General features: G+C 43.1%; 1 protein-coding gene across 3 annotated transcripts in view; it reads left to right on the top strand.

Moving 5' to 3' along the window:
- Positions 1-11,837, top strand: part of ST3GAL6 (ST3 beta-galactoside alpha-2,3-sialyltransferase 6) — an 87,053-nt gene extending 75,216 nt beyond the window's left edge. For 2 of the 3 annotated variants that reach the window (XM_054974886.1, XM_054974887.1), the window contains exons 9-10: positions 6,161-6,313; positions 6,955-11,837. In XM_054974886.1, the coding sequence (XP_054830861.1) occupies positions 6,161-6,313; positions 6,955-7,041 (240 nt within the window). In that variant the 3' untranslated portion in view covers positions 7,042-11,837. The remainder of the gene's footprint in view (positions 1-6,160; positions 6,314-6,954) is intronic. The other variant, XR_008596717.1, reaches the window with a different exon arrangement.
- The last annotated feature ends 172 nt before the right edge of the window (positions 11,838-12,009 follow it).

Raw genomic sequence — 12,009 nt, 5'->3', positions numbered from 1 at the left:
GCTTTGTGTGTTCTATTTCCAGTGCCCTGCTGTTAACAGCATTTAGATATTTCACTAATAGTCATCCTGATGTGAGATATATATGGGAAACAATAGAGAAGAGCTTCCCTGGTGCTCTTATGGAAAAAAGCTGAAACATTCCCAGTGTCTGACCTGTCTCTGCCCTGTTCATTTTACCTGGAAGATATCTTTCTATATTTTCCGCATCTTTTTGGAATATTTATTTCTCCAAACCAGCAGTTTTCTCCTGTGGTCCGGAGTGAGGCAGTCATCACCAATGGGTAGCTCCTCCTCCGTCTCTTTCGCAGGGCAGGACAAAACTTGCGATCCTCGGGGGAGGGGCTCCCAGGTTGCCTCAGTTTTTTTCGGCCCTGCTCAGCAGGTGGTTGCAAAATTCTGTGCTCTTCGGAGCAGCGATCCTCGACAGACGGAAGAATTGCAGGCGTGGGCTCGCCAGGGAAAAGGAAGGCTTAGTCCTCCGAACCCCACCTCCTCATAGCCTGAAAAGGCGGGAACGGCGCAGGAGCCGCGACAGCGAGCACAGAGCCGACGAACCTAATGAGCTAGGTCCCGGCTTCTGCAGAGACGCAGGGAAAGCGGCAGGAGTCGGCGCCACGAATGCACGGCCAAGAGGAAACCGGAGAGACTCCAAAGCGGTGGAGACTCTGCAAACCGCGCCAAAAAGGACCCATGAGTAAACGGCCCCGCGGAGAGGCTTTGGAGCCTCAGGGAAGCAGGGGAGGGGAGAAATTGCATTTGATGGCTGAGTTTTCAGCAAGGAGTGTAAGGCAGCCTTAGATTCGTTTGGTGGGATGGAACAAGCCATTTGGAGACGGCATGAGTTCCCCGGTCCTGTATTTTCAGGCCTTAGAACTTTCAAAGGGAAAGTAGATGTTAACCGGCACCCCCTGAGTATTCCAACTGCAGGGTATGGAGGGGGGTGGAATGTGGCTAGACTTTAATGCCCGCCCACGCTTGCTTTCACTTTAGGCGGCAAGATTTTGGCGGGAATGGCGTTCCAGGCCAGCACTAGTGAGAAACAAGTGGTGGAGTCAGACCTTAGTAACATGGACTCCCCAGAGAGATCAAGGCACCTACACCCTAACCAAGGGGGAAATACAGGGGTTGGTGACCCTGACCTTGCAGGCCCAGAAGCAAAAACGAATATTTTAGCATGGCTGCAAGCAGAAATAAAAAGAGGGATTGATAATGCAGTTAAGGATTTAAAGACAGCCTCTCAGAGAAAAGATAAACAGGAACCCAGCACCTCTAAAGGGAAAAGGAAATTAGAATCCACCACTCAAACTAAAGCAAAAAAGAGAAAATTAAAAGAGTGGATAGTAGAGGACTCTAGTGAGTCAGATGAGTCCCGAGGGAGTTCAGAACCATCGCCTCACTCATCAGGGAGCGAGGAAGGAGAGTTGTCAGAGGAGGAAGAGGTGGATTTGAATCAAATGCAGCCTAGGCTTTTCCCTCCTGATATGTACTCTAAGTTACTTGCTAAAGTGCTAAGAACCCTGGAAATATCAGCGCCAGTGGCGGGGAAGGTAGAGCCAGAACCTTCCTACCCACAAGGCCTGGAAAGGGCGTTACCGAAGATGGGACCCAAGCATTCAGGAGTCCCTTTGCCTGCGATTTTCCATGATACTCTGAGAATGGAGTGGGATAACCCCGCAAAACCAAAACTCTACCAATCTGTTTTTCACAAGTTCTACACCCTAGGTCGAGATGACACGAGGAAGATCAAGCTTCCTATTATGGACGATCCAGTTACTAGCCTGGAGACTACCTCGGTGCTTCCTATGGACGCGGAGGGCATGCCAAAGGACCCTTCAGATAAGAAAATTGAGCAGGCCCTGTGTAGGGATTTCGAGGCATCTGCCGCATCGTTGAGATCTTCAGCAACCGGCTCTCTTTTTGCGAGAGCTGCATATACATGGGCATCTGATTTGGCAGCAGCTGGTAGAGAGGTTCCTAAGGAGATCAAGAACGAAGTGAAGAAGATAGCCTTGGTGGCAGCCTGTGCAGCAGATGCCACCCTGGATTCTTTCCAAATGTCTTCTAGAGCCATGGGCTTCAGTGTGGCGGCACGAAGGAACACGTGGCTGAGAAATTGGGACATGGATCCCCCGGCACGCAGTAAGGTTGTAACGATCCCATATTCTGGGGGAAAGCTTTTTGGAGAAGCTCTGGATAGGTATCTGGTAGAGAATTCTGAAAAGAAGACAGTTCTGTCATCAAAGAAAAAAGAAATGAAGTATAAAGGAAGACAGTCCTTTCGGGACTTCAAAAGACCGGTTAGACAACAGTCTGACAGGCCATTCAAGAACCGCTGGCAATCCAAGCACAGATCGGACAGTAGATCCTTTACCTTTAGAAAATCATCCTTCCAACCCAAGGGGCAGAAGAAAAGTAGTCAAGCATGACTATCCGCGCCTCGGGAAGGCGGAGCAAGTAGGAGGTCGCCTTCAGGCCTTCACATCTCAATGGAAACAAACTGTGTCAGACCAATGGGTACTGGAAACAGTATCATGGGGTTATTCCTTGGAATTCGAGAAAGTCCCACGCAGGCGCTTTACTCAGGTGTTTCGGAATCGCTCCCGGCAGAAACATCTGCACTTGTTACAGATCAAGGTGATAGAACCGGTACCAAGATGCTGCAGGAAACAGGGTGTGTACTCAATATTCTTCATCATCCTGAAGAAGAACGGAGAGATCAGGGCCATCTTAGATCTCAAATGGTTGAACCTTCATATAAGGTCCAGGAAGTTCAAAATGGAGACGATGAAAGCCACCATGGCAGCCATCCAACACGGGGATTTCCTCGCATCCATAGATCTGTCGGAGGCCTACTTGCACATCCCTATTTGCCCAGATCACAAACAGTATCGACGTTTTGCCTACAACGGGGAGCATTACCAATACAGAGCTCTCCCCTTCTGCCTGAAATCCTCACTGAGGGTATTCACCAAAGTGCTTGTTACACTGGTGGCTTTCCTCAGAGTCCAAGGAGTGGCCCTGTCCCCCTACCTGGACGACATTCTGATAAAAGCTCCATCCCTCCAATCAGCGAAGGAGGCAGTAACAACGACGATCAGCTGTCTGGAGAACCACGGCTTTGTCATAAACCGGCAAAAAAGCCTGCTCTCACCGAAACAGAGAATTGTTCACTTAGGAATGATAGTGGACACAATTGTGGACAAAACCTTTGTATCTTCGGAAAGACGACAGAAAATTCTCTCCCTGATAAGAGACGTCCAATCAAGAAAAAGGGTGGAGATTATGCAATTGGCCAAATTGCAAGGCATGATGGTGTCCTGTCAGGATGCACTACAGTGGGCCAGATCTCATACCAGACCCCTACAGAGGTTCCTGCGACCTTACCAGGGGATTATAGCCCAACGGTTGCACAAAACAGTGAAGGTTCCCCTGACACTATCCAGGGATCTAGACTGGTGGTTGGATCCGAGCAGGTTCATGGAGGGATCCCCGCTCACAGAACCGAACAGAGTGGTAGTGACAATGGATGCCAGTCTGAAAGGATGGGGAGCACACACCAGCGACCGGATGGCCCAGGGGCAATGGCTCCAAGGAGAAAGGGAGGCCAGCATAAATCTCCTGGAACTCAAAGCCATAAGAAATGGGCTGCTGGAGTTCGTGGACAACCTAAAGGACAGACACGTCCTAGTAAACACCGACAATATGACGGCAAAGGCCTACATAAACAGGCAGGGGGGCACGAGATCCAAGTTCTTGGGAGAAGTGGCGGATGAGATCTTCCTCTGGGTGGAAAGAAACATCAAATCGATAAAAGCGAACCATATAGCGGGTCAACAAAACTCAGTGGCGGACTGACTGAGCCGAAACAGAGTGGACCAGTCGGAATGGACACTGAACGATCAGGTGTTCTCATTGATACGTCAAAGGTTCGGCACCCCAGAGGTGGACCTGTTTGCTACCCTTGCCACAATTCTCCAGATTCAAAGAACCGGAGGTGAGGATAGTGGACGCACTGAATCAGGAATGGCCACGAACCCTCCTCTATGCCTTCCCTCCAACAAAAATTATACCCAAAGTACTGCAGAAAATCCTGGAACAAAGGGCGAACATCATCCTAGTCACACCGTTCTGGCCGAGGAGACCGTGGTTCCAGGACCTCAAGAGGATGTCATGCACGGAACCATGGACTCTGCCATTCAGGGAGGATCTGCTGACTCAAGGGGGGATCAGACATCTGAACCCGATGTCCCTAAGGCTGACAGCTTGGCGGTTGAACATCGACAATTTAGAGAATTAGGATATCCAGAGAAGGTGATCCCAACAATGTTGGCTTCACGAAAGAGTTCCACCAATAAAAGCTATAGTAAGACATGGAAATCATTCACAGGCTGGTGTGACCGAAAAGGGCGAAATCCCATGTCGGCATCCGTGAAACAGATTCTCTCCTTCCTGCAGGATGGACTGGAAAAGGGCCTGAGCACTAGTACCCTTAAACGACAAGTGGCGGCAATTTCGGCCATTAGGGGATCCAAGACTGGGACATCTCTTATGTCACATCCTCATATTAAGAGATTTTTGAGAGGGACCATGCTGTTGAACCCGCCTCAAGTTCACCATTTTCCGACATGGAACCTTAATGTGGTGCTGAATGCACTAACCAAGGAACCCTTCGAGCCGATGGCAACCTGCTCCCTAAAGATTTTGACCCTCAAAACGATCTTCCTAGTGGGCCTGACCTCAGCTAGGAGGGTATCTGAAATTGGGGCACTATCAGTAAATAGGGAATTGTGTATTTTTCATCAAGATAAGGTAGTCTTAAGGACGGATCCGGCCTTCATTCCAAAAATTAACTCATCCTTCCACAGGGGGGAAGACATTGTTCTGCCCTCATTCTGTGCCAACCCCAAGCATGATAAGGAGAAGGAATGGCACAAGTTAGACGTTAAGAGGGCGCTTAGTTTCTATTTAGACAGAACTAGTACAATACGCAAAGTGGAGAGCATGTTCGTCTCCTTTAAGCGCAACTCCATGGGCAAAAAGGTCACGCTCTCAACACTGAGTAGATGGATCAGGGAGTGCATTGGGTTAGCCTATAAATCTAGGAACCTTCTTCCACCAGAAGGAATCAAGGCCCACTCCCTTAGAGGGGCGGCAACTTCAGCAGCATATAGGGCCTTCCCCTCCTTAGAAAGAATCTGTAAGGCAGCAACTTGGAAGTCAGTACATACGTTTACTAAACACTACAGAATAGACCAGATGGCTTCTGTAGAAGCGGCATTCGGCAGGAGGGTGCTACAGCACGTCCTGGACAAATAGAATGCCCCCCCCCGGGTACACTGCTAAGCATATATCCCATTGGTGATAACTGCCCCACTCTGGACCACAGGAGAATGGAAGATTTGTATTCACTTACCGTGAAGCTTCCTTTCTCGGTGGTCCAGGAGTGGGGCAGTCAGGAACCCACCCATTAAAAAAAAAAAACAGAGAGAGAGAGAGAAAGAGAAAGGAATGGAAAAGGGGGATCCTTTCAGTTGTAGGTAGTTTCAATTTAGTATGTTATCTGTTGATTTGGTCAAATTGCCATGTTGATGTGTTAGTTATATGTGTAGTAGGTCAGGAAAGACCTGGAACAAATCTCTATTGGGGACTGACGAGGGCTTGAAAAGGAACTGAGGCAACCTGGGAGCCCCTCCCCCGAGGATCACAAGTTTTGTCCGGCCCTGCGAAAGAGACGGAGGAGGAGCTACCCATTGGTGATGACTGCCCCACTCCTGGACCACCGAGAAAGGAAGCTTTACGGTAAGTGAATACAAATCTTCCATTCTCCCTGTAAGGTTCTTTCCTAACCCACCCTGTAGGAATCATTGTAATGTAGAATGTATTAATCAGTGCATAGACAATCCTGTTAAGTGTAAAATTGGTAGAGGAGTGGCTGTGTGGTCCTTTCTTTCCCCAGTCAAGTGACGTTTTAAGCACATTAAACAAAACTCTGCATTTTGTTTTGTTTACATAGCCAAGTTTGGTTTTAAAAAATATTTAGTTTGAAATAAAATGTAAAATTGGACACATTCTTCATAAGAGAAATAATCTTGCCTGTTTGGCTGTATTTGCAATTCAAATGCTTTCTTTGTAAGGTTTGTACTTTTGTGTTTGTTTTTAGAAACCAAAGCATCCCACAACAGGGTTAATTGCCATTACTTTTGCATTACATATATGCAGTGAAGTCCACCTGGCAGGCTTCAAGTACAACTTCAGTGACCGAAACAGCTCCTTGCACTATTATGGCAATGATACCATGTCTCTGATGATTCAGGTAGCATGCTACTTTCTTTTCTGGGTAATGGCTTGGGAACTTTTTGATTCATTGCTCACTTTCTTAGCCATTGGGGCATCTTGTTCTTAAGAAACTGCATTGAACTTAATCTTCAAGAAGTCATGCACTCATGCTACATACAAAGAAACATACCTTATGGACATTCCCTACATCGTGATTATGAACATGCACCCAACTGAGTTGATCTTCTGTCCTGTCAAAGCACAAAATAGAGATTGTAACTGAAGGGTTAGCAGAGAAACAAGTTGCATACGTGACTGTGCTGCATATTTGCTTGTATTTCCAGTCACAGAAACCTCTGCACAAATCACAATGACAAGTTACACCTCTCGTCCTGTTTCTGCAGCATTGTCCATAGATATACCAGTCATTAAATGAATTTTGCCTTCTGTTGATCTCAGACACATGGTGGCAGTCAGTTGTGTGGAGAATGCATGTATAAAATGCTGTGAAGTATTCCCAAGTGATCTAAATTGACACTTCAGATAATTTAATTAATGAATACAGTGAGATTGAAGGGACACCTAATTTTCTCTGCATTTCTCAGGATCAGCTCTGCCCCCCACCCCTTTGCTCTTTCCCTTGATCACTAAAATCTGTGTGGTTTGTATTTTGCACAGAATGGATACCATGATATTCCTGCTGAACAAAGGCTTTTGAAGGAACTCATAGACCACAACATTGTGATCAACTTAACAGAAGAATAAGAATGGAAGAGCAATTACTATTCTTGACAAGATTGATTTTTTGCATTTTTTTCATCTGGACACATTTATTTTTTTAAATGTTTATAGTTGCCAAGATATTTAAGGAGAAGCATATGGAAGCCATGCTATGCATGTCTCCCAGATGTAACAAACGTAGCAGAATGTCCTGCCTTGACTGTTAATATTTGATTGACAAGAACTTGCACAGTTAACTATTACATGTGAATTAAGCAAGCAGACTGTCCATCAGCTGGATTGTGAATTAAGCAAGCAGACTGTCCAGCCCACTCCGACTTTACTTTTTCTTGAGCAATCATTTAGTCAGCACTCAGGCCTTTGGAAAGTTTCCGTCCCTCTGTTCAGATTTGACAATGGATCGAAAAAGGAAGGCTTAGAGAAAGTAAAGCATGCTGGAAAGTCTTGTAAGCAGGATATCATGCATGATGTTTTGAAGAATGCTAAACTCACTGCCTTTTCCAAGAAGACAATGCAGCCATAAGGAGAGGCAGAGTGGTAGTTAGACTACAGCCGGGTGATCCAGATTCAAATCTCCACTCTGCCATGGAAGCTCGCTGGGTGACCTTGGGCCAGTCACTCTCTTTCAACCTACCCGGCCTCACAGGGTGATGGTTGTGAGAATAAAATGGAAGAGAGGAGAAAATCTGAGTATAAATATAAGTACTTGCAAATCAGTTGCTCGTGCTAAAGCTGATTAGCATCAATGGTCAAATACTGATAATATGAATCTTTTATCATGTTAAAAGTTCATATTAGCAAAATAAGTCTCCTTTTAATTAATAGAACTGCGGGTAAAGTTAGAGCAATTGAGTTATTGGGAAATCATGTTCTGGGAACACTTTATAATGGCTTTGAAACGGCTACATTTCCATCTAAGTTCAGATCAGTTTCATTAGATAGTTCATTTTTATCCTGCTGCTTATTCCAAGGAGCTTAGGGTGGTGTGCATGATTCTTTCCTTCATTTTATCCTCACAACAACCCTGTGGGGTAGGTTAGGCCAAAACAGAGTAACTGGCCCAAGGTCACCTAGTCTGCAGCATGGCTGTGATTTGCATGAGTGTGTTAATGCAGATCTCTCTAAGGGGCTGCAGTGGCTGCTTGAAGCATAATCTGGAACACCACTCCTCCCCCAGCACATCTAGTTTTCAGTGTTTCCAGTACCTCGGATGTTCATTGCAGGCAGTCAATAGTTAAGAACATCACAAGGACCTATAAAAATCGAACAGGTTTTTGTGTGTAAAGAGAACCCACCCCTCCTCCTAAATTCTGTGCTGTCTAGGCACAAGGCTAAAGTTTCTAGCAAGGAAAGGAAACCTGAGAGCAGAGGTGTTCTTTAAATGTTGAACCAATGGGGTGATTTGTTTTCATAGTTTCATATCCAAAATCTGTTTCAACAATTTAGCCAGGATTTAAAATTTATAGAATCCATACTATAAGGTTGCTCCCGATGGACTTTCCATCTAATAAATAGATTTTAATAGCTTCAAAGTGTGGGGAAACTGAACAGATCTGGCCCTCACCTGCCCAGTGTTGTACAAGTACTTATCTTTGTTGCTCTGAGTCCCATCTGATTGGCAACTTAGGCCAGGTAACCAAACAATTGCAACCACAGCATGGAGGAAGATGCATTTGCTAAATTTCAATCTTCAGAGCTATTTAAGGATCAAGAGAACCAATCTGGAATTCAATATCACAGGGTATATATGTATTACAGAAAGTCACATGATCTTCACCAACACTTATCAGTTGTGTGGAAATTAACATAAAATACGGTCAATGTAATGCAATATATTTTCTAGAGTTGTCTAAATATTAAGGGTTATAGTCTACCATCCCACTCTATTATTTGTATTTCCTCCATAATGGACATGGCACTCTACTGCACAGCCCACTCCTCTGGCACTTGCTGCTTCTCAGCTCATTCAAAAATGCAAGTCCTGCATGGATGGAAGTTCCCAGCAGAAAACTACCCTTATGATGAAGAAGGATGTTGTGAAAGTGGAAGGTAGGCTTACCACCCAGGGCCATGTATCCGATTCCTTTACACTACCAATCTTTGAGACACCCAGAATATATTCCAAAGTTTAGCAGGTGATATTCTTTTCAATCATGGAGATAAAATTATGGGCAAAGTCTCACCGGTTTAATTTCTGCATGCTGGGTGCTGCTCAGGAGCAGAGTCAATTTTTAAAAAGGTGGCAACCTTGTAACTGCTTGGCCTGTGGTTGTTTTGCAGCAGTGAATCAGTAAAGAAAGGCCAGTAGGAAGCTAGGATCCTTACAAGATCACATTCAGAAAAGCCAGGCTAATAAAGATTTCTTACATGTGTAGATTGACTTGTTCAATTTTTTTTAAAAAAGTATTAAATATTACCTCTGAGCTGACTGTTAATTTGTAGTCCATGGAGTATTCTGAGAACACATTCTCTAACTCTCTTCTTCTGCAGCACCCACTTAGACACTCTGTTGTTTGCAAATGCAATAGGTGTAGGTAAGTCAAATATAAAGATTCTTTCAGAGGAAGATTGATCTTAAATTCTAGAGAAACTCCTGGATCAATTTTATTTTCAGTTTTCATATCAGTTTAAAGTTTCTTAACAGGTTTAAGCCCTTTTCATTTACTACATTTTGGCACTCCCACTTTATGTGTTGGAAGGAAGCACTTTATGCGATCCTCTCAATGCATGCTATTGCCGTCTTGTGTCAGTAAGGAAACAAATATAGTTTTCAGCTTCAGTAGGTAGTAGCAGAAACCCAGATTTGTTGAACATACTAGCGCCTTTAAAATATTAGTGTTGCCCTATTTGCACAAAGTGGTGATTGTATCAGGTGGTACACAAGGCAGGAGCACAAAAAAAATGACAAAGGACTTTTCTTACTTTGTTTTATCCTTTTCCACTGTTGTTTCTGTTGTTTGCTAGTTTTTCTATATTTTTGATACAAAGTGTAGATTAAGCTTATAATTTATTGGACAGGAATTGATAATGATCATAATTACAATAAGCTTATGTTCCCTACCGGGTTGTTTCTTATCTCTGATAAACGTAATACCAATATACATTTTTGTATATACCCGAATCAATCAAAAACAAAAGGATTCTAAATAATATATATGAAAAACATATATTCTAACAGTCTTCAGACAATTACATAGATCCATGCAACAATAATATCATATTACAAAAGCCATAAGAATCAAATAGGCATCCCTATACAAGCATGCAGAACCATATATCACAAGTACCCTGGGCTCAACACTTCTCTTGACTTCTTCATCAGGCTTGGTAGCATATTATTAGATGACCATCTTGTTGATTCACAGATGAAGAACCCAAATGTATACAATTGGTAACTCCAATACTAAGGATCAGAGGACAGCGAAATCTTCTTTAAATACCTCATTAAATCCTGAGGAAGAAGGAAAAAAAATCCTACTTGTGCCATAAACTCTTCTAAGACCTCCAGCCTCTTTTGAGGCTGATTCTGGAATATTAATGTGTATTCAGTTCCTACGGTATTAGTTATTTATTGATAGTTAATTGATAATTGATTAATAATTGATCATTATGGTAGTACATAGATATGTCTGATTGTATGAAGATTGTTAGAATGTATTTTTTATATTTATTGTTTAGAGTTCTTTGTGTTTTCATGTTCGCTATACAAGTTTCCTAGAGGACCTACTCCTTTCTTCCTTTGTTTTTGTATACCCCTAATAGGCAGTAGAAAGAAATGGGGAAGGCTGAAAAGAGAAATCTGTGAAGGAAAATTACCCACATATTATCAGAACTCTATATTGATCCACAACCATTTCACCTATAAAAAGTGAGAATGTATTACTTTGAATATATACCTAAGTACACTTACAAGCCAAATTTACATCTTTACATTAAAATACAGCACTGATTTAAGGCAGTTTGTTGACATGTCTGTTCACAGATGACTGCCTTGACTTATCTCTCATTTGTCTTGTTCTGCAAGTTGCCTATTCCGAGCCACTCTCTAGAATTCTGCTTTTTTTCAATACTGCATTAACTCTGTGGGTCTCACAGTTATGCAAGTAATCTCAGCAGTAGTATCCAGTATCAATCTGCTGAGTTTTTCATTCCTCCAGATATAAAAAAAAAATCAGAAGGTTTCCTTCAGGCCCCACCTTGAGTGCTGTTTCAGTGTGTGCTTTCTAGGACTCAGGGCTAGCCAGCTAGCTGCTACAGCATCAGCCCCTAGTGTAATCAAGGAAGTACTGCACCAAAACAGATTTAACTTTAATCCTCCTATCACTGAAGGTTTTAAATCTGAGTTTTAAGACGATGGCTTTAACTGTGCCATTTTCTGGAAGTATATTTTCAAAACTGGTTTGATAATTTAGGAGAATCCTGGAATATGTGAGGGGGGTGGGAAACCCTACATTTCAGATTTTCAGCCTTGAATTTTTTTCAGGATTTGGGGTCTGATGAACTAATATTGAATATGTGCATGTCAAGCAATGTGTCATCTAAAATTCATTAGCTTCATTTTGGAGAGGGGGTAAATGTGATTATTACCTTCTCTTTTATGTCCCCCAAAGGTATCTTAATTTTCTTAACATTTAACATGTCCTTTCTCTCTCTCTCTCTCTCTTTCTCTCTCTGTGTGTACACTATGTTTATGGGGAAAATGTTTCTTGATAAATATAAATAACTATGGCTCTTCAGTTTTGTGTTTGTCTTTGGCCTATTATTGTTTGTTTAAAGTTATGAATTTAAAGAGACTTATTTTTTCTACAATAAACATGTAAAAATGGTATGTTTGTTGCTGTCTTTTATAACACCATGTACATTCAGTTTTGCTGTGGTGTAGCTTAGATGGTACATAAAATATAGTAGCAAAGAAATGAAGGCCTTAATTGACACTAATGCTATTATGTGACTCCAGATGGCTACAAATGTGATACTTTGGAGGGGGAAAAT

The sequence above is a fragment of the Eublepharis macularius genome, chromosome 3, assembly GCF_028583425.1.
Source record: "Eublepharis macularius isolate TG4126 chromosome 3, MPM_Emac_v1.0, whole genome shotgun sequence".
NCBI lineage: Eukaryota > Metazoa > Chordata > Lepidosauria > Squamata > Eublepharidae > Eublepharis > Eublepharis macularius.
This window is presented reverse-complemented; position numbering and strand designations above follow the sequence as displayed.